Source organism: Perognathus longimembris, chromosome 10 (genome assembly GCF_023159225.1).
Source record: "Perognathus longimembris pacificus isolate PPM17 chromosome 10, ASM2315922v1, whole genome shotgun sequence".
Classification (NCBI taxonomy): Eukaryota; Metazoa; Chordata; class Mammalia; order Rodentia; family Heteromyidae; genus Perognathus; species Perognathus longimembris.
The window spans coordinates 48,043,363-48,065,902 of record NC_063170.1 but is presented as its reverse complement, the minus strand read 5'-3'; the positions used below and the strand labels follow the sequence as shown (position 1 = coordinate 48,065,902).

At 39.5% G+C, this 22,540-nt stretch overlaps 1 protein-coding gene across 1 annotated transcript; it reads left to right on the top strand.

Moving 5' to 3' along the window:
• Positions 1-2,381: 2,381 nt before the first annotated feature.
• On the top strand, positions 2,382-22,256 carry Arf4 (ADP ribosylation factor 4). Its single transcript, XM_048355994.1, has 6 exons — positions 2,382-2,769; positions 12,587-12,667; positions 12,876-12,985; positions 15,948-16,019; positions 18,350-18,475; positions 21,324-22,256. Exons 1-6 carry the CDS (start codon positions 2,703-2,705, stop codon positions 21,408-21,410), a joined length of 543 nt encoding a protein of 180 aa, XP_048211951.1. The 5' UTR covers positions 2,382-2,702; the 3' UTR covers positions 21,411-22,256.
• The last annotated feature ends 284 nt before the right edge of the window (positions 22,257-22,540 follow it).

The window sequence follows — 22,540 nt, the reverse complement described above, 5'->3', positions numbered from 1 at the left end:
CATTCTTCAGCACCACATAAACAGAAAAAGCCGGAAGTGGTGCTCTTAGTCAAGAAGTAGAGTACTAGTAGCCTTGAGCAAAGAAGAAGCCAGGGACAGTGCTCAGGCCCTGAGTTCAAGTCCCAGGACTGGCAAAAACAAACCAATCTTTTACAATATTAACAGCTATAGTAGATGGAAAAAGGTGTTACTAGTGTGAATTTCCATTAACATTTATATATAGTATTTCAGAGAGGAAAATCTTTAAGAATATATGAGAAAGTAAGTGGTTAAATAATTCAGGCTAGCATTCTGCCACTTGAGCCACAGCGCCACTTAAGGCCATTTTCTATATATGTGGTGCTGGGGACTCGAACCCAGGGCTTCATATATATGAGGCAAGCACTCTTGCCACTAGGCCATATCCCAGCCCACTTTTTAACTTTTATGAGTAATGCATGAATGATCTTATACCCAAGCTTATGGCATATTTATTTGTAACAGCCCCAAAATTTAAATAATCCAAAGTGTATTAATTTTCCATTAACTTATGTTAATAAGTGAATGGTGGTATATCCTCACAATGTAGTAGTGCTTAGCAATTAGAAATGGATAAACACAGTAACATGAATCTCAAAGTCATTATGCTAGTGAAAGCAGGTAAATGAGTCTATTTATATGAAACTTTGGTAAAGATGAAAGTATGAGAGCTGGTGAATTTCATGGGGAATTTTTTTCTGTTTTGTAAGATTGATGGCTATCATGTTTTTATTTTAAAAAATGTATTATTTGTGTGGGGCTGGGGATATGGCCTAGTGGCTAGAGTGCTTGCCTCCTATACATGAAGCCCTGGGTTCAATTCCCCAGCACCACATATACAGAAAACGGCCAGAAGTGGCGCTGTGGCTCAAGTGGCAGAGTGCTAGCCTTGAGCAAAAAGAAGCCAGGGACAGTGCTCAGGCCCTGAGTCCAAGCCCTAGGACTGACCAAAAAAAAAAATAAAAAATAAATTATTATTTGTGTTTGTGTGTGTGTGCTGGTCCTGGGACTTGAACTTAGGGTCTGGGCACTGTCTTTGAGATTTTTGAGTGTTCTGCCATTTGAGACACAAGTCCACTTTCAGCTTTTGGGTGGTTAATTGGAGGCAAACGTCTTAGGGACTTTCCTGGCCTGGCTGGCTTCTAAGCGGGATCCTCAGAGCTTAGTCTCTTGGGTAGTTAGGATTACAGGCACGAGCCCTGGGTGCACAGCCATCATAACATATTTAAAGGGAGGAGGCTTTTTTCTTCTTCTTCTTCAAATAGATTAAATCTTCAGGTTCTAGAAAAGATACAAGAAAAGCAAACTTTCCAGGTTGACTTCTCTTTAAGAAGTAATACATAAGGGATAATGGTTGATTGTGAGCACACATAAATGGGCTCGTTAAAACGAAAACTGCATGTACAACTGTTAATTATTAAAAAAAAAAAAAAGCAATATAACCAGCAGGGCCTGGTGGAATTACTTCTGTAATTGTAGTTACTTTGGAAGCTGGAATAGGAGGATGACGGTCTATCTAAAGCCTTCTAGGAAAAAACACACAAGTTGTGGTCGTGGCCACCATGTTTGAAGCCTTGCCTTCAAGTTCGAGGCCAGCCTGGGTATTTTTGAGATGGCTTGTCTCACAATCTCGAGGGGAGGTGGGTCCTTGGTCAGTGGAGTCCGCTTGCTAATCACGCGCGCGGGCTTAATCCTCAGCCCCGGCGGGAAAAAGCAGCAGGGTCATCGGAGAAGAATCCGTCTCGACACGGAATTAGCCGTGACTTGTTTTGGTCCTGGGAGCTTGGCATCTTAACGGGGCGCCATTGTTTCTCCGCCGACAGGTCTGTTTTCACCACTCATCTCCCCGGCAGGCAGGGCCCATCTTCACCTCACCCCGAGAGGAGGCGTCCGGTCGTAGGCGAAGAACCTGCGCTTTCCCGGGGTCGGGATCGGAAAGGCCCCCGCCGGGCACACAAGTGACAGCGGTTCGCTAACGAACCTACGGGGCGCTTCTCGCCAACCCGGAAAGAAGGCCTGTATAATTACAACGCCTTTAGCCGGGCGGCGGCGCAGCACTAATACTGTAAACTCAAAGGGCAGAAGGACCGAAGTATCCACGACCCAATTCACTGGGACCTTTCGCCTTGACGGAAGTAGGGACTCCGGACCCGCTCGCCTACAACCCGACGGAAGCTTCTCTGAGCTTGACTGAGGGCCACAAATCGAGGCTTCCAGAGATTTGCCTGTCAATACGCATGCGCCAACACATCTCCACCGGCTCACGGAAGTGACGGCAGCGAGAGATACACGTCAGCGAGGCCGGCCAATCCCCTGCATGCGCAGGCGCAGGCCTTGGCAGCACCGGAAGCGCAGGGGGGTGGGGCGGCGTCGACGCGAATCTGTCCGCGTTGGAACGGGCGGGCCTCTCTGCTCGAGTCCCCGAGGCCGCCGTGTGACGTGGCACAGCAGGGCTCTTAACGCCAGGGCCGGGGCCGCCGCGCCAGTCGCCGAGCAGGTCCTTGCCCCGCTAACTTCGGTCCGGGAGCTTCGTTCTTGACGCGGCGCTAGCGAGCGGTCCAGCCGTTTGCTTTCTTCCTCAGCTCTTTCTCTTCCCTTCCGCTCATTTTATCGCGAGCGTCAAAGGAGAAGGCCTTCGGCCGCCCGGACCCCTCCTTGTGCCCATCGCAAGTGCCACCACCGCCATGGGCCTCACCATCTCCTCTCTCTTCTCTCGCCTCTTCGGCAAGAAGCAGATGCGCATTCTGATGGGTGAGTGAGGGGCTGGGAGCCCGAGGCCCGGCTCGGGGTCGCTAAGGCGGGGGGGCGAGGGGAACCCCTGTTTTTGTCCTCTGCCGGCCGTGGTGGGGGGAGGGGTCGGGAAGACTCCTTCGGGGGGAACAATGGGGTCGCGGGGTGAGCGGCCGCCCCCGATGGGCCGCCCGGAGAGGCCGTCCGAGCGCCGGGCAGGGCTTCCTTTCTCCGCGCTTGGCTTTCTCTCCTCGACTCAACTGGAAGCCGGGGGATAATGTATGGATGTGGAAGGCTGGCGAGCCGGCGAGGCCCCTGGTGAGGGGGCTGAGCCTCATCCCGCGAGTGTGGGCGGCGGTCGGAGGGAGGCTGGGCGACGCTAGTCCGCCTCCTTCCCCTCTCCCCTCCGTGGACGCCCGGTGCACTCCACATCGGTATGTGAGCTCGGGGCTTGGCCAGGAGCGGCCGCCCGGGACAGGAAGTGGCCAGGCCTGCGTCGTGGCGAGGGAGCACCCGGGGTTTGCGGAGTCCGGAGTCCTCTAGTGCTCATTCTTCTAAACTTTGCCTCGCTGTGCGTTTGTCTTCATTGTCTTCCCTTTTATTAATAAGCTCGTCCCATGCAGTCGTGATCACGTCTCCCGTTCCTTTCAGCTATTTTCAAGAACTCTTGAAATGTATTGGTTCGATTAAAGGTTTTTGTTTGTCTGGTCTAAAGGTTCATTAAAAAAAAAAACTGAGAAAACGAATATTTTAAAAACCTGGTGGTTCTTAAGCACCTGCACGGAACAATTTCAGGGTAGCATTATTAAATGATAACTACGGTAGACAGTTTCAAAAAAGTTTTCAAAGCCCCCCCCCCCCGTTTGCTAGTCACCTCTTTAGTGCTGTGTTCTGTTCCTCACAGATGAGCTGCATGGATCTGAACAAGGAGCCCCTCTTCTCTTAACTTTCACCATTAAAGTTTGTGTAGTCATTTGTTTTCAAGAGAATGATGAGAAAAGGGCTTATCTTTGGACTCTACTTAATCTTCAAAAGGACGCTTCCATAATATTTCACAGTATAAGAAGAGTATGATTATACATATTTGGTTCTTTTTCACTTCCTTCTTTACAGCCCATTAAAACACTTGTTCATGATTCATTCACAAAGACCATTCAAAATGTCTTATCTCTCGGTTTCTCCGATTTCTGCTGTAAAGAGGACAGAATTATTTTAGGAAGCCAGGCCTGTTATTTAAGCCTTATGTGTCTGAAAAAAGCCCCAAAGCCAATGGGAGGACTTTGGACGTGAGAAATGAATTTCCAGCCAGTGTCTTAGAGTTTAACCAGTACATGGTTGTGTTCCTCAAGAAATGTCTATGAATCTTTTTAAGATTTATTGTAAATGAAGGGTTATTTCATAGTCTCTTGTGATGTCTAAAACTGTTAAGGGGGGATAAAAGATGAGATGATGCTATAAGCATCTTACTATATTTATTGTGTGAGGGAAACTTCCTTCGCCTTCCTAAATAATGTTTGGGAAAAAATGGATGAGGACAAATATTTAACTTCATGCATTTGTGCAAAAATAGAAGTTGTGTTTGTTCATTTCAAATCAAATATTTTAATCCAAAATAGTCACTTTTCCTTGCTTAAATTCACTCTAGTTGGAAAAGTCACTTTTTTTGCTAACTTACAGGAAGTGTAAACTTAAGTGACTACCCCATTCAAGTATTGGAGCTACAGCCATTCATGATTCATTCACAAAGATAAGTCAAAATGTTTTCTCTTTTAAAAATTGCCCCAGATTTCCTCTATGAGAAGGACAGATGGTTTTGTTCCTTCTGATTGCTAGGTAAGTGCTCCACCCCTGAGCTACAACACTAGTCCTGAATGATTCCTCCCACCCCCATATTTCATTAGTGTGCCTCTGTTTTCTTATAAAGCTAAGACAAAAATTCTTTTTTCTTTTTTTTCTTTTTTTTGCCAGTCCTGGGCCTTGGACTCAGGGCCTGAGCACTGTCACTGGCTTCTTTTTGCTCAAGGCTAGCACTCTGCCACTTGAGTCACAGCGCCACTTCTGGCCATTTTCTGTATATGTGGTGCTGGGGAATCGAACCCAGGGCTTCAAGTATACAAGGCAAGCGCTCTTGCCACTAGGCCATATCCCCAGCCCACAAAAATTCTTTAAACAATAGGTTTTTTTTTTTTTCAGACTTTAGAGTTTCTTCTTCTTTTTTTTTTTTTTTTTTTTGGTCCTGGGGATTGACCCTAACAGTCTTTCCAATGCCAAGTACATACACTCCCAATTAGTTTTACCTCTGGCCTTTTTAACTATTTTAAAGTGTATTACAATTAATTAATATATCTGGTTTGCCAAACTGTGGAGAAATAAATTTAGTTCCTTTACTAGCTTCTCCCCTAAAAGCTAAAATAATTTAAAAAGGTGATATTACGTGTGATTTCAAATTTAACATCTTCTCAATGATTAATCAACAGAAACTATGTAGTAATTATTTAGAAAGAGAAATTATTTATGTGCACGGTGCTAAGTTTAAATTGAAGGACAACCAGTTTTCACCTTAGATTTCTTTCTTTTTTTTTTTTTTTTTGGCCAGTCCTGGGCCTTGGACTCAGGGCTTGAGCACTGTCCCTGGCTTCTTCCCGCTCAAGGCTAGCACTCTGCCACTTGAGCCACAGCGCCGCTTCTGGCCGTTTTCTGTATATGTGGTGCTGGGGAATCGAACCTAGGGCCTCATGTATCCGAGGCAGGCACTTTTGCCACTAGGCTATATCCCCAGCCCTCACCTTAGATTTCTCATGGTGCCCTTTAGAAAACACTAGCTGTTCTGGATTATCTTAAATTAGATCCATGTCTAAGTCTGAAATAAGATATACATTTGGTAAGTGAATCCTTAAATTCTGCAATGTTTGTGAAACTACTAATGTATCTTGCAGGAGAGCTACAAACAATACCCTCTTGCTTGTAAAGCTGAACACTGTTGTTCTCTGAAAATCTGTTGATACTAGTGAAGTTCTTTGTTCTTAAGTTGTGTTTTTGAGGACCAGAGAGGTTGAATAAGAAGCCTCTATTTGCCAGTTTGAAAAATGACAATATTTTATGAGTAATTTCAAGCTTAGCTGATTACATTTTTCCCTTAGAATATGGGATTCTAAAAGGACCTTTTGTGAAATATAAATGTGAAAAGAATAAAGTAATAATTCTACTACAGTTATACTATTAGTAGTAGAAAGTAAAATTTTAAAGTGCAATTCAGTTTCACTATTTGTCCCATTCACAACCTTTTAGTAGTTTTCCCTCTATTTGTAGTTGTGATTATTGTTTGTTCTAAACTTAAAGCATTTTTTCATGCCATTTTATTGAAAAATAATTGCCAGCCTTTTTTTTTTTTTTAAATAGAAGATCCTTTGACTAGTTACATGAATATAGGTAACAGTAGAGAAGGCACAATAATCAAGTTTTGTGCCACTAGAAACCCATAGATACCGCCATCCTTGGATGCATCCCCTTGAATTCCTACAAAATAGCTGTCAGAGACATTGATAATTTGCTGCAAATTAACTCACTGGTAAAAGTAGAAATGTTCTTGAAATGTTGAGTAAAAACAAAACCCGAACTCATTACTTTATATAAACCTGTTAACTTTAGTTTGATTTTGGGTTGAAACCTCTGAGGAATTACATTAAAATACAGTATAGCCTGCAGAAAAAAAAATTTAAATGTTATACAGGAATTTGATCAGCAAGATACAGAGAAGCTACATTTTAAGAGGCTGAATTGTGAGCCTATTAAAATGCCAGCATCTGTAAGCAGACTTATGTCCCCCCCAATAAGCAAGATACAGTATAGAAAAAGTACTAGAGAGGCATCAAACTTAGAATTGTTTTGTTTCACTCAAAGAACTGAAAAACTTAGTTCACATACTTTAGTGTATTACACACACATCATTTATATATTTACAAAGTTACATCACCACTGTTTTCTTAGAATTTTACATCACTCAAAAAGAAGTCCTATAACTCTTTAATAGTTGCTTTCGGCAAACACTAATCTTTGTTCTATGGATTTGTCTATTCTGGACATTTCATTTAATATATAGCTTTATGTGTGAGTCTTTCAGTTGGTATAATATTTTGAAAAATCATGTTACAGTATGAATTAGTACTAAATTTTATGGGGGGATAATGATTCCATTTTATGGATAACAGCACATTTTGTTTATTCAGTTGTCAGTTGATGGGTATTTTGTTTTTTTCTACCTTTTGGATCTCATGAATAATACCACTATGAACATTTGTGAACAAGGTTTTGTATGAGCATATGTTTTTTTTCCATTTTAATTATTATTGTATTTTGACTTATAGACATTCTTCTGACCCTTTTTCAAATTTTCATGGCTATGTTTTACAGTCTTTGTTCAGTGGAGCATATGTTTTTAATTGTACTGAGTGAATAAACACTCGAATAGAATTGATGGGTCTTAGGGCATTGTGCCTAACATTCTGAGGATCTGACAAGCTATTTTCCAAAGTGGCTGTAACATTTTTCATCGTACATTTAGCTACTAGTGCCTGGCTAAAATAAGAAAATGTGTTTCAAGGTTTTGTAAGAAAAATTAAAAGCTAAAGGAACTCTGGGTATAGCTCATTGGTAGAGTACTTGCCTACCATGGGTAACCTTCTAGGATTCCATTTCCAGAACTGAAAAAAGTGGGAAAATTTATCATTTTACTCATCTGAAAACAATCATTTTTCTTCATCTTTTTTCCTTCCCACATCTTTTTTTTTTTTTTTTTCTTTTTGAAAGTTGAGATAGTTGCATTTGGTTCTTTATGTACTGGTGTTTGGCAGACATACTCTTTAATGTTTGCAAAGATTATTCACTCAGAGTATAGGCCTACTTAAGGAGAACAGGTAGTGATTCCTATATGTCTCTCAAGACATTGGCTTGTTTGCTCAGTGGGAGGGAAGAACACACTGGACTGTACAGATTAGTCTTATCTGGGCTAGTTAGGAATTGGTATGGTCTCGTGTTGTGGAAAGAAATTTCATTGCCAAACATTGCAATGTTATAAGGAAATACATGCTTAAGAAATGACTATAAAGAGGCACAGAATTAGTAGACCAACATGTTTTAAAGTAAACAGTGAGTTTTAAGAGATGGTGCTGTGTATATATGTATAATTTGTTGAGCTTAAGGATCACAGTAGAAATGCCTTTAAAAAAAAACTCGGTTTACTGTGGGGTGTGTGTGTGTGTGTGTGTGTGTGTGTGTGTGTGTGTAAAACAGTCCTGCGGCTTGAACTCATGGCCTGGGCACTGTTTCACACACAGTTCAGCTCTACTTCTAGTTTTTTTGGTAGTTACTTGGAGATAAGAGTCTTATAGACTTTACTTCGAGGGCTGGCTTCAAACCTTGTTCCTCAGATCTCAGCCTCCTGAGTAGCTAGGGTTATAGGTGTGAGCCACTGGCACCTAGCAAAAGACAGCTTTTATGTGGCTATGAGACACTGAATCTTGTTCTTATAGTTTTAGTTCATAAAATAACTTGATACTTACAAGGGATTTCTGGTTATGTTATTTGTAAGTTCTTCCTTTAAAAAATGAAGGTTCTGGAGAGATAGCTCAGTAGCAGAGCTTTTTTGGTACACATGTTCTAAAGCAATGCAAAAAACACTAAAGCAGTAATTTTCAGAAAGATGCTTTACAAAATGTAACCAGCCCAATATTTTGATAAAAGAAAATGCACTTGAAAGAAATACTTATTTAATTGGTAAAATTCTTTCAATAGAGTACTGAACTATTAGGATGCATCCAAAGGCTGATGTTTAGTTCAGTTCTGTACAAGCAGGAATAAAACTTATTTAAAGAAAATTTGGATTACCAACATTCTTTTCTCTAACTTTGAAGTAGTTATGTAAGCATAATTTGTCTTGGATTTCTTCCATGCTTTGTCAATATTTTTGGATTTGTGTTGTTTTTAACTGGTGGTGTGATGTTTCAGTCATCTCCAGTGAGGACTGGTGCCATCTCAAAACCTGACAGTCAGTGAGTTTGTTTTATTTTGTTTTCCTAATTAGCAGCTCACTTTGCATTCTGACTTGGTTTACTTAAAAATTTGATCAGAATCAAACATAGCTTTTTATACTCTAAGGAGATGTGCCTTGTAGAGGAATGAAAGATGTGATTGTTTTTTGCTCCAATCATTGCTTTCTGTATTTCTTTGGGAGTTTTAACAGTGATTTATTTTGATACATAGGAGAGCTAAAGTAGAGGGAAATGGAAGAGAGTGACAAACCTTTTTTGTTCCCCATGGGAGTTAAAGACGGGTGCTTTTTTTTTTTTTTTTTTTTTTTTCCTGTCCTAGGGCTTGAACTATGGGCCTGGGTCACTCAAAGCTAGCATTCCCCCACATGAACCACCACTCCGCTTCTGGCTTTTTTTTTTTTTTTTAATAATTAATTGAAGGTAAAAGTCTCATGGACTTTCCTGCCCTTACTGGCTTAGAACCACACTCCTTAGATCTTAGCCTCATGAATAGCTAGAATTACAGAATGACCCTTTGGTGTCTGGTGACTCCTGAATTGTTAAAGTTATTATTTTTTTGTTGATACTGGGATTTGAGATAAAAGCCTTGCACTTTCAATTGGCTTTTTCTGATCAGTTATCACTCTGCCACTTGAGTCCTGCATTTTGTTGGTTATTAGGGATGGTGTCTCTCTAGACTTTTATCTCCCCAGTCTGGTTTTGAACCTCAGTCCTCAAAGTCTTAGCTTTCTGAGTAGCTAGGATTATAGGTGTGAACTGCCTAGTACGCAGGCAGCTTCATTTTCTGCATTTTTGCTATAGATGTCATACTCTGAAGTAGCTACTGTTTGTGTATTTTCTCAAATTTTGTTTTCTAATTTTTTTCTGTGGTGGTGTTGGGGAATCAAACCCAGGGCTTTATACATGCTAAACAAACATCACTGCCAAGCCACATCCTCAGCCTCCCTAATGGTATTGATACTGTTCCACATTCAGAAAAGACCTGGTGTAGCGGATGATTTTTCTTTACTTTTCCTTTTAAAAGTTACTTTATTATCTCTAAGTAGTTGTACAAGTTCTTTAGTTGCTTTTAAACAAGCAGTTTATGAAAACTGCATCTTGATCAATGTTAAGCCTTTCTTTTTCAGCAGTACTGGGCATTGATCCCAGGGTCTCACACTGGGTTGGGTAGGCAAGTGCTCTACTACTTGAGTTACACCGCCCAATTTTTCTTATGCTCATGAATCAGGGCTTTTGGAGTAGACTAGTGCTTATAATAGTATTTTGGAAAGAACCATTCTGCATATTCATATAAAGAAATAGGTAACAGGGCTTGATTTAATTCACAGGAATAAGAATGGATTTATTTAAGAAAAAAATTAGCTGGTTGCTGGTGGCTCATGTTTCTAATCCTTGCAACTCAGGAGGCTGAGATCTGAGGATTGTGGTTTGAAGAAAAGCCAGTGAGACTCTTAAGTTCGATAAGCTACATAGAAAAGGCTAGACGTGGTACTTTGGCTCCAGTTGTAGAGTGCTAGACCTGAGTAAAAGAAGCTCAGGGACAGTGCCCAGGCCCCAGGTTCAAGCTCCAGGACTGGCCAAAACAAAACAAAACAAAAAAACAAACCCCAAACCAAAAATAAAAACAAAAAGCAAAGAAAATTTTAAGTTAGACAGTGTATTGCACAGTCACATCAGGGTGCATCTTTTCATTTTCACTAAAAGGAGTGCCATCTTCACCTTTCAAACAGCACCTCCAGAGAGATCTTAAAGCTACCTTTTATAGGATGTAGAGTAGAAAGGACTGCTACCTACATTAGTGAAGGAGTCTGCATTTCTTGCAGCTTTCTGTTATCTTTTGTACTGATAAAAGTTAAACTTACTTGCATAGAAATGTAAACTAGATGTGTGTTCTCAGTTCTTTTTAAACTTGTTAGTATTCTTTGAATTAGTAACTTTAGTTAAGTTAGTAATTTTGATTTAAATATTAAGAATGTGTCTGCTTAAATCAATACTCAGTTGAAGCTGAGTATTGGAGGTCATGGTTGTAATCCTCACTACTCAGGAGGCTGAGATCTGAGCATGATGATGTGAAGACAACAGCCAGGGCACGAAAATCTGTGACAGTTCCAATTAGCCAGCAGAAAGCCAGAAGTAGAGGTGTGGCTCAAATGGTAGAGTGCCAGCCTTGAGGGAAAACACTAAGCAAGAAAGTGAAAGGCCCCAAGTTCAAGCCACAAAAACAAAACTCAGTTGAACTGGTTTAACAAGTGTGATAACACTAAACGTAAGTGTTTTCTAAATTTTTTTTAGCTGTATTTTTTTGTCTTTTCTTTTTTGGTACTGGGGATCGAACCCAGGACGTTGCACTTGCTAGGCAAGCGCTTTGCCACTGAGCTACATCCCAGCCCAATATAAGTGGTTTAATGTGATATACTTTAAAAAGTGTTCATTCAATAAAGCTGTTATACATTTACTTATGAAGGACTTAGCATTCTGTAGATTATACAGGGGAATGAGTCATATTAAAAGCACTTAACTTGTTATTTACTGTGGCTGTAATAAAGACTGCCCTATTCTAATCTTTTATTTTGCTCCAGAAATAAGCACATTTCTTCCTAATATGTCTCTACTTCAAATAAGTTACTTTAAAAGAATTAAGACATTTATAACAGAGAAGAATATGATAGGATCATTTTTAAAAACATCACCTCAACTTGTATACCTATTTCTGTACATTTGATGTTGAATGGATTTAGGTAGGGGCAGAATAGTTTTTTCATTACTATCATTGGAACATGAGTAGGGCATAGTTATATTTTTCCCTTAGCATCAAGACCATTTACTCAGTTTGCTATGTCTTTTTTTTTTGCCAGTCCTGGGGCTTGGACTCAGGGCCTGCGCACTGTCCCTGGCTTCTTTTTGCTCAAGGCTAGCACTCTGCCACTTGAGCCACAGTGCCACTTTTGGCCATTTTCTATATATGTGGTGCTGGGGAATTGAACTTAGGGCTTCATGTATGCGAGGCAAGCACTTTTGCCACTAGGCCATATTCCCAGCCCTCAGTTTGCTGTGTACATAAAATGAAGATCAGCACTAGGGGCATGGCTTAAGTGATAAGGTACCTGCCTCACAAATACAAGACCCTGAATTCAAACCTCATACTGTTATAAATAATGAATGGATAATAAATATATAAATAAATGGAGATTTAAGTGTAGGATTCATTTGCTTTAGGTGTTTGTTGTCTGATTCATCTTCTGTTGTGCTAAAATTACTAGTGGTACATAGACATAATTAGAAATTGAGAGAGATCTTGGCTATGTTATTAACTTAGTTCTTTATTTCTATGGCTAATTTTTCTCAATGTTTGTATACAGAGTGATCTGGGGTGAGGATATTGTTCAGTGGCCCTTTGGCTGAGATCAAAGGTATAGGGTGTACCCAACATTAGCAAGGCCTTGAGGTCATTCCCATTCCCACTAAAATAAATAGTAATATTTATATGTACTACACAAATATACATAAATTGAATAAGTAAGGCACTGAGCTAGTTTGTGGCAAAGCTAGAGATTAGACTGACTTGGCCAAATACTTTCCTTTCTCTACCTAGTATAGGTTGTTTTTAGATCTAGAAAGAAAAATGGAAAAGCCTTCATGTATTTTCTTTTGGGAATCAGAAATGAAGTAATTTCATTTCTAACTTGTATTTGTGCCTCAAGCAGTCAACTTTTAGTTTATCAATTATTATTTAAAAATTTCCTGTGTAAACTTTGGTCCAGATTGTAAATCTGTATAATGTCTTCTTCTAGTTGGATTGGATGCTGCTGGCAAGACGACCATTCTGTATAAACTGAAGTTAGGAGAGATAGTCACCACCATTCCTACCATTGGTAAGAAATTTACAGACTTTATAAATAAATATAATAAAGATAAGTATAAATAAAAATAGACAGTTTGAATTTGGGTTATTGTTAAGCCTGCTCATTATCGTAGTAAATCTTAAAAATAAACTATTTTAGGAAAATACTTTAGTAAAGAGGTTTATTTTCATAATGGATTATGTATACAATGGTCACTTTTGTTTTTGTTTTTCCTTAGGTTTTAATGTGGAAACAGTAGAATATAAGAACATTTGTTTCACAGTATGGGATGTTGGTGGTCAAGATAAAATTAGGCCTCTCTGGAGGCATTACTTCCAGAATACCCAGGTAAGGAATGGTAATAAAACGTAATAACTTTCCTTTATGGATTTTATTCTCTTAGCTTCATATTAATAATCTAGCATTGACCTTGGATGTTAATGTTTATTATATGAGTTCACATTCTTTTTACTGCTCCCCCTATATTCTTTAGTGCATTGTCACTCATGCCTTTGAAGACCTAGCGTGGAAGAGTTAAATAGCCATCTTTATAAGATTTTGGAAGATGAAGTGCAGTGGGTATATAGATGGGTACTAAAGAATTAATTAGGTGGTTCTGGGTTTGTTGGCGCATGCCTAGAATCTCAGCACTGGGAAGGCTGAGGCGTTTGGATTATGTGTTTGAGGCTAGTTTTGTTCTACCACGTAAGATCTAGTTTTTAAAAAAAAAATTACATTGGGCCTAGGTGGCTCACACTTGTAACTCTAGCTACTGAGGAAGCTGAAATCTGAGGATCCCGGTTCAAAGCCACCCTGGGCAGGAAAGTCCATGAGACTCTTATCTTCAGTTAGCCATCAGAAAACCGGAAGTGGCACTGTTGCTCAAAGTGATAGAGCACTAGCCTTGAGCCGAAGAGCTCAGGTTCAGTGTCCAGGTCCAGAGTTCAATATCCATGACCAACAAAAAAAATAATAAAATTCGGACTGGGTATGGAAATGCACACCTGTCATGCCTATAGTCCCAGCAGCTCAGGAGGTAGATAGTGGAAGGATCATTGGTTTAAAGTCAGCTTGGGAAGAGAAAGTAATTTAGAAAAAAAGATGTATATACCTTTGACTATAGACATTCACAATGTATTTAAGATAATGATAGACCTTGACTTAACCTAGTTAAATTTATTTTACTTGAAAATACATCAAGGTGACTCTTCTGTATGGACTTGGAAGATATATTATCTAGTATATACTAAGAGACCTTAGTGATCCTGCAGGTTAGGAGTCCTCCAGTTTGGTTGTACATTAGAAGTACATGGGGTGCTTCAAAAATCCCATACCCTCAAGCATAGCCAGTGACCACTTGAGTCAGAATCTCTGAGCATGTAGTTAGGGCATGTAAAGTCAAGTACCATAGTGTTTCTCACACTTCAGGGTGTATATAATGACTTGGGCATTTGTTAAAAATATGGCTTGATTCAGTTGGGCATGGCTAAGGCCTGAGAGTTTGTACTCCAGCAAATTCTGATGGTGTTGATACTGGGATCTTACAATAGCGATCCTAATATCATTGCTGGGCTGTGGGGAGGCCTCTCCTATTATGGGCTGTTTTACATCATCCTCATCCATTGTTACTAGATGCCAGTAGTTGCTACTCCCAACCCACTTGTGACAGTAAAACAATCTGTTGGGGCAAAATTACTTCCTGTTGAGGACAATTGTTCATTCTTAATCACTTCTGAGGAAACTGAAGCTTGGAATGACTTCAGGAAAGGCGTGGGTTTTTTCTGGTCTACCTGGCCTCAGTTCTCCTGTCTTTTTCTACCATACCAGAGATTACTTGTCAGTTTTTGTTCACTATTAAAGTCAGCAACATTCAATACTAAAACTTGATGTGTTTAAGATTTGCAACTTTCTGCTTGTTCTCCTCCAGTACAGTACAATGGTGAGGTACGTTTGCCACCAGGTGGCAGTAAATACCCTAGTTGAATATCCGGAACTAACCTGGTTAAAGTTAAATATAATAAAAATGAGAATATTTTTGTCCTTTAACATGGCTTCATTAGAAAAGAGATTTTGAGGCTGGGAATATGGCCTAGTGCTTGCTTCGTATACATGAAGCCCTGGGTTCATTCCCCAGCACCACATATATAGAAGTGCCGCTGTGGCTCAAGTGGCAGAGTGCTAGCCTTGAGCAAAAAGAAGCCAGGAACAGTGCTCAGGCCCTGAGTCCAAATCCAGGACTGGCCAAAAAAAAAAAAAAAAAAAAAAAGATTTTGATACACGAGTAAAAAAACTTTATTATGGAAATAGAGACTAACGCAACAAGTTCTTATATATTCATTTTGCAACTTATTATGGGAAGTCAGTATTTAATACTTTCTGGATTATAAACAAAAGCACAAAATTTATTAAGTGGTCAGTACCACTTTTTTCTTTTTTTTTTTTGCCAGTCCTGGGGCTTGGACTTAGGGCCTGAGCACTGTCCATAGCTTCCTTTTTTGCTCAAGGCTAGCACTCTACACTTGAGCCACAGAGCCACTTGTTTATGTGGTGCTGAGTAATCAAACCCAGGACTTCATGTATGCAAGGCAAGCACTCTACCGCTAAGCCATATTTCCAGCCCCAGTACCACTTTTTAGGTGTGAAAAATACTATTTAATAAATTGCTTTAGTACAATAATAGATTTTAATAAAACTATGATGTTACTCTTTAATCTGTTCTTGATTTTCTAGTTGAGAATTTTATACTGTTCCATTTGAAATATTTTCAGAAAAGCCTTAATTCGCCTTCTATCTCCTAGTTCCATCTCTTGTAGTGCAGCATTCTAGTATTTGTTAATATTGTTAAAATTGCTACTATCTTTGTTAGGAATTTTTTATTTGATCAAGTAAACCTTGAATTTTTCATGACATACTTTGCTTGTTTTTCCTGATTACAGAACTGGTGCAACATTCTGAAGCAAGGCTGCTTTTCTTCGATACCAATGTATATAAAACTATTGCTGTACAACCATCTCTCTAGTTCTTACATAGTTCATGATTCTTTAGGATAGCTTGTTTACTTTTTAAATGTATAGGTCTTCCTTAGTATATTGGAGAAAAGTAATCAGTGACTGAACTTTTTTTTTTAGATTTGAGACAGTTATAAGTTAAAAATACATAGTGCTCAAATGAGTTAGAGTCCTCATTTTGCCTTTAATGAGACATTTTTTACCCAGTGCCATCTCTTTGATGTTATCTGCCACTAGTATATTTCATATTTACTATGTCCTTTAATTTCAACTTATAGCTCATTGAAAGAATTTCTCCCTAGGGTCTTATTTTTGTGGTAGACAGCAATGATCGTGAAAGAATTCAGGAGGGAGCAGATGTGTTGCAGAAAATGGTGAGTATATACTTTAAATTTTTTTATTACTATTTTTTGTCAGTAGTAGGGCTTGAATGCTGGGCCTGGGCACTGTCCCTAAGCGCTTTGGCTCAAGGCTAATGCTCTACCATTTGAGCCGCAGCACCACTAAATTTATTATTTGCAAGATGTGTTCTTCTAAGCTGGGCACCACTGGGCTCACACTTACAGTCTTAGCTACTTGGGAGGATGAGCTAGGGAGGAACCCAGTTTCAGGCCAGCCCATGCAAAAAACTTTAAGAGACCACTTTTCATCCAGTAGTAGTGGGATATATTGGCCTAAACCTCTTATCTGAGCCTTATGGGAAGTGGGCATAAGAGGATCTTGGCCAAGAAAGTGCCTGGGCAGAAGTGACATCCTGTTTCAAAAATAATCAGTGTGAAAAAGGGCTGGAGGTGTGGCTCAATGGTTGTGCCCCCTGCTAGGAAGCATGTGGCTTTGAGTTTAAACCTCAGTATATCAAAAGAAGAAAAAAAGAAAAGATTGGTTTATTTTTTGGGGGGGGGTGTAATGTGGTGTTAGTATGGTAGTTGATATATATTTTTAGAGGGAGAAGCTGTTTCATTCACAGGTTCTTTTTTGCTAGTAGTAGGGCTTTACCTCAGGGCCTGGGCATTGTTCCTGAGCTTCTTTTGCTGAAGGTTAGCACTCTACTACTTGAGCCACAACCCCACTTCCAGCTTTTTCTGTTTATGTGGTTCTGAGGAGGGCTTCATGCATGCTAGACAAGCACTCTACCACTAGCCATATTCCCAGCCCAATATTAATGGGTTCTTAAGAATGCACATAAAAGGAGGGGCTGGGAATGTGGCCTAGTGGTAGAGCCTAGCATGCATGAAGCCCTGGGTTCTATTCCTCAGCACCACATATATAGAAAAAAACCAAAAGTGGCGCTGTGGCTCAAGCGGTAGAGTGCTAGCTTTGAGCAAAAAGAAGCCAGGGACAGTGCTCAGGCCCTGATGAGTTCAAGCCTCAGGACTGGCCAGAAAAAAAAAAGAATACACATAAAAGCCTCTTATAGATCATGGATCTTATATGTTTATTTAATTGGTGCCAAAAACATTTCTGCGGTTATGTGTGTAACCCAAGTCACTGGTAGCTTTTTGCTGAATGAGTAAAGTATTGCCAACTCATATTCTTTTGTATTTTGAGATAATCAAAATTATACCATAAACTTCACTCATTAAAAATGTGCAGTTCATTAGTTTTTAGAAAACCAAAGTTTTACAATCATCATCACAACTTAGTATTTAAAATTTCATCTCCACAAAAAGAAATCCTGGAACCATTAGCAGCCATTACTTCAGTCTACATCCCAGACCTCTGACCTCTAACCTAGTACCTTTCTCACTAAAATCATTTATTGTGGATTTTTTAGGAGTGCAATCAGAATATGTAGTCTTTGTGATCAGCATTATTTTCTTGTTTTTGTTAAAATTTTTCAAAGTTCATCCATTTTGGATCATGTGTCAATCCCTTCCAGCTTTTTTTTTTTTTTTTTTTTTTTTTTTTTTGCCAGTCCTGGCGCTTGAACTCAAGGCCTGGGCTCTGTCCCAGAGCTTCTTTGTGCTCAAGGCTAGAGCTTTACTACTTGTGCCACAGCGTCACTTCTGGGTTTTTCTGTTTATTATGTGGTACTGAGGAATTGAACTCAGGGTTTCATGTATGCTAGGCAAGTACTCTACCACTAAGCTGCATTCCCAGCCCCCCATTCCAGCTTTTCTCTATTGGACTTTATCTGCTGGACCGTATTACTAATGTCTTAATAATTTTATTGTATGTCTTATTGTTATGAAGTCCAGCTGACAGGAAAGGCCCAAAGTACAGAAAGTATTTAAATACTTTGGCTACTACCATAAAATTAGGCCTAAAGCACTTTATTCCAATTTGTATTAGACATGATTTTGAATGAATAGTTAGGAAGCATAAATGAGTAAATTATCTCAATGGAAGGTAGGAAAATTAATTGACTTGAAAAAATAGTTTTGCTCTTGGATGTAGTAGTATACACCTGTAATCCTAATCCTTACACTCCTGAGGTAGAGGCAGGAGGATTGGTATTTTGAGGCTATCTCAGGAAAGCAAGATAAAAACACCAAGCAAAAGACAGTTTTGCTTTTCTTAAAGGCATATCATTATTTGCTTTGATTTTTAACACTGAGAGATATGAGCTTGTAAAAAAGGACCTGAAATTTACATAAAGAAATTTGATGTTTATATGATGTTGAATAATATAGGAAGAGGGTGTTTTGAGTAGTTAGTTACTGTCAGTTTGGTATTTGCTAATACTTGCACCTTTTATTTCCAGCTTCTGGAAGACGAGCTGCAAGATGCAGTCCTGCTGCTTTTTGCGAACAAACAGGATTTGCCAAATGCTATGGCCATCAGTGAAATGACAGATAAGTTAGGTCTTCAGTCTCTTCGTAACAGAACAGTAAGTATTTAAAGGTTGATACTAACCTGTTTGAATTATTTGCATAGTTATTTAAGCTAATAATCAGTTTAAACATAATAATTATCTTTAATAAATGAGTATTTCATTTATACAAAACTATGATAGTATTGTCTTGTGTAAACAAATCAGTCCTTTCAGGATTTATTTTACTTCAAAGCTTTTAAAATGGTATTATGCTTTGTTTTAAATTGATTCCTTCTTTTTTGGGGGGTGGGGCAGTCCTTGGCCTTGAACTCAGGGCCTGAGCACTGTTCGTGGCTTCTTTTTGCTCAAGGTTAGCTAGCACTCTGCCACTTGAGCCACAGCGGCACTTCTGGCTTTTTCTTTCTTTCTTTTTTTTTTTTTTTGGCCAGTCCTGGGCCTTGGACTCAGGGCCTGAGCACTGTCCCTGGCTTCTTCCCGCTCAAGGCTAGCACACTGCCACTTGAGCCACAGCGCGGCTTCTGGCCATTTTCTGTATATGTGGTGCTGGGGAATCGAACCTAGGGCCTCGTGTATCCGAGGCAGGCACTCTTGCCACTAGGCTATATCCCCAGCCCTGGCTTTTTCTATATATGTGGTGCTGAGGAATAGAACCCAGGGCTTCATGTATATGAGGCGAGCATTTTACCAGTAGGCCATATTCCCAATCTCTCCTCACAACTTTTTTTTTTTTTTGCCAGTCCTGGGCCTTGGACTCAGGGCCCGAGCACTGTCCCTGGCCTCTTCCCGCTCAAGGCTAGCACTCTGCCACCTGAGCCACAGCACCCCTTCTGGCTGTTTCCATATATGTGGTGCAGGGGAATCGAACCCGAGAGCTTCATGTGTAGGAGGCAAGCTCTCTTGCCACTAGGCCATATTCCCAGCCCCTCCTCACAACTTTTGAGAGTAATTTTTAACAGGTTTTATTCTTTGTTTTTTTTTTGGCCAGTCCTGGGCCTTGGACTCAGGGCCTGAGCACTGTCCCTGGCTTCTTCCCGCTCAAGGCTAGCACTTTGCCACTTGAGCCACAGCGCCGCTTCTGGCCGTTTTCTGTATATGTGGCGCTGGGGAATCGAACCTAGGGCCTCGTGTATCCGAGGCAGGCACTCTTGCCACTAGGCTATATCCCCAGCCCAGTTTTATTCTTATACATGGTGTGAAGTAGTACTTTGATCATATTCACTGTCTCCCCAAGATAAACTATTAACTTTTCAATGTGAGTTTATGCCTTTCCCTTGCATTCTAGGTTTGGTGTTCAGATAATAATGGCAGTATTACATCTCTATAATGGCCTTGCAACATTAAGGTTTCTAATTTAAGGCAAAATACAAAACTGGTGCTGGTGGCTCACACCTATAATTCTAGCTACTCAGAAGGCTGAGATCTAAGGATCAAGGTTTAAGCCAGTCTTAGCAGGAAAGCCCATGTAACTCTTATCTCTAATCCTCCAAAAGTTGGAAGTGGAGTTGTGGCTAGAGTGCCAGTTTTGCAAAAAAAAAAAAAAAGGTAAGGGACAATACCCAGACCTGAGTTTAAGCCTCAGTACTGGCACAAAAGCAAGCAGACAAACCCTGGCCAATTAAAAAATATAATAAAATTGCTTTTAGGTTTTTTTAAAAAAATAATTTAGAATTTCTGATTGCATTTTATAAATAAGATTAACTGCCATGTAAAAAGATGACACCTTAGAATTAAGAGCAGGGGTAGTGAAATTATCTGAAAAGTTTAACTCTAAAATACCAGCACACCCCTAATGTTTTAGAACTTTGCTTTTTTTTCCCTTGGGTGAGAGTGTGCCTCATTGAGGTGTAATAGTGCTCGCCCAGCATGTGTGAGCCCCTCGGTGCAATTTCTAGCACTAAGAAAGAAAAACTGCCTTTTCCCCACTTAGTTTTGTGGGGAACAAGAGGATTATAAGGACCCAGGTGGGTGGTAGCTAATTGGTGATTTCCTTGACTCTTCTTTTTAAATGTTGGCAAGTTGACCAACTTCAGTGAATCAGTGGATATAGCTTTGAATACATTAGGACATTTGTGAGAACCAACAGGTATAAGAAAATTGTCAAAGGGCCAATATATATATATATATATATATATATATATATATATATATATATATATATATCTTTTTTTATTTTATTTATTTATTTATTTTTTGCCAGTCCTGGGCCTTGGACTCAGGGCCTGAGCACTGTCCCCTGTCCCTGGTTTCTTTTTGCTCAAGGCTAGCACTCTGCCACTTGAGCCATAGCGCCACTTTTCTACACATAGGCCATTTTCTACACATGTGGTGCTGTGCAACTGAACTCTGGGCTTCATGTATACAAGGCAAGCACTCTTGCCACTAGGCCATATTCCTAGCCCAAGGGTCAATAATTTTGAGTGATCTTTATAGTTAGAGTCCACTAAATATAAAATCAACCCTTTGTGAGATGTAATATATTTCCTTATTATTTCACATTTCTTCAGGTGGTTTTATAGTTTTCTTCTTCTTTTTTTTTGGCCAGTCCTAGGCCGTGAACTCAGGGCCTGAGCACCGTCCCTGGCTTCTTTTTGCTCAAGGCTAGCACTCTGCCACTTGAGCCACAGCACCACTTCTGGCCATTTTCTGTATATGTGGTGCTGAGGAATCGAACCCAGGGCCTCATGTATATGAGGCAAGCACTCTTGCCACTAGGCCATATTCCCAGCCCCTATAGTTTTCTTCTGTTCATTTATGAGTAAGAGCTCATTTATGAGTAAGAGCTGTTGACTCAGTAACTTCAGGCATTTGTAGAGAAATACTTAAGTTTTGATTAAGGAAGCTTAAACACTGTGGTAATGTATTATCTTGCTAATCCAGTATTTTCTTGTCCTTTTTTTGACAGTGGTATGTCCAAGCCACTTGTGCTACCCAAGGAACTGGTCTGTATGAGGGACTTGACTGGCTGTCAAACGAGCTTTCGAAACGTTAAATGAAACTGGATACCTTACCAAGGACATGTTTGATATAAATGGTCTAGGCTTGTTACAACAAAATTAGTTTGCATCTTGGTTATTAAACAGTATCTGAGACTGGTTTGGGCACAATATTACAGCCTTTAAAACTTGTTTTGTTGCCAATTATTGTCTACCAAGTAGGATATTGCTCTTTAGCAATATGCTTGGTTTTAAAGAAATTCTCCTTGGGAAAAAATAGTATCCTTTTAATTTTACTTCCCTTAAGCCTAAATGCCTGGACATAGCTAATGTGACACCTTTAAATTAAATCTCTTTTTTGAACCCACCACAAATAATGTTTTAAAGTTAGACCCTTGCTACTCTACCAATATCTTTATCATTCCTAGGACAGTCTGCTGATTTAAAAATGTAGCATTCCATTTGTATTTATTTCTACCCCTTGCCAAAAAAGGTTTTTTAATACTGCTTGTACCAGCCAGGGAACTACTCCAAAACACTATTCAACTGAGGAAGTTCTTTTTTCTCCCTATTATTGACTTCTGGCCTCTGTCAGCCAAGCTTACTTTGATGTGGCTTGGATTTGATAGTTAATTCTGTGCTGGTTGCAAAGAGTTCATATTAGATGTTTTTTAACAGTCAGCAGATTGTCTTCCTTTATATTGTTATCTTTTTTATGTTGCATGTTGCTTTTGGTATCAGCCTGACTCTTTGCCCAGTATATGATAGTTCTGCTGATGTTTTATTGTTTTTTTTTGGTGAATATATCTTCATTAAGAGTTTTTGGAAATTTCATCAAACTCAATGAATAAATTTTCTTCATAACCCATTTGGAATTATTCCTAATAAAATGATAAAATACATCATTGTGTGTGTTCTTTTTGAGCTTTCATGATTTTTGAAATGGATTTTCTTATGCTGCAAAGTTGATTTGCATTATTGTACATACTTTGGCCCATAATACAAATCCTAGATTGCTAATTGTTTAAGGTGGGAATACATATGTCATGGGTTATCATGTATGTAAGACAGACCGGGTTGCAGCATCCCAAAGCAGATATACATGTGTTTGTTTCACAGTTAACACTAACCATTTTTTTTTCTCCTCAAAGTGCTATTTGTAGAATATATAGACTGTTAGGGAATG

What these genes read in the sequence shown, in the direction of transcription:
- Arf4 (XM_048355994.1), top strand. Translation starts at nt 2,703, where the DNA reads ATGGGCCTCACCATCTCCTCTCTCTTCTCTCGCCTCTTCGGCAAGAAG. An exon ending in CACCACCATTCCTACCATTG is followed by an intron (nt 12,668 to 12,875) that starts GTAAGAAATTTA and finishes GTTTTTCCTTAG; the next exon opens with GTTTTAATGTGGAAACAGTA. An exon ending in AGTCTCTTCGTAACAGAACA is followed by an intron (nt 18,476 to 21,323) that starts GTAAGTATTTAA and finishes TTTTTTTGACAG; the next exon opens with TGGTATGTCCAAGCCACTTG.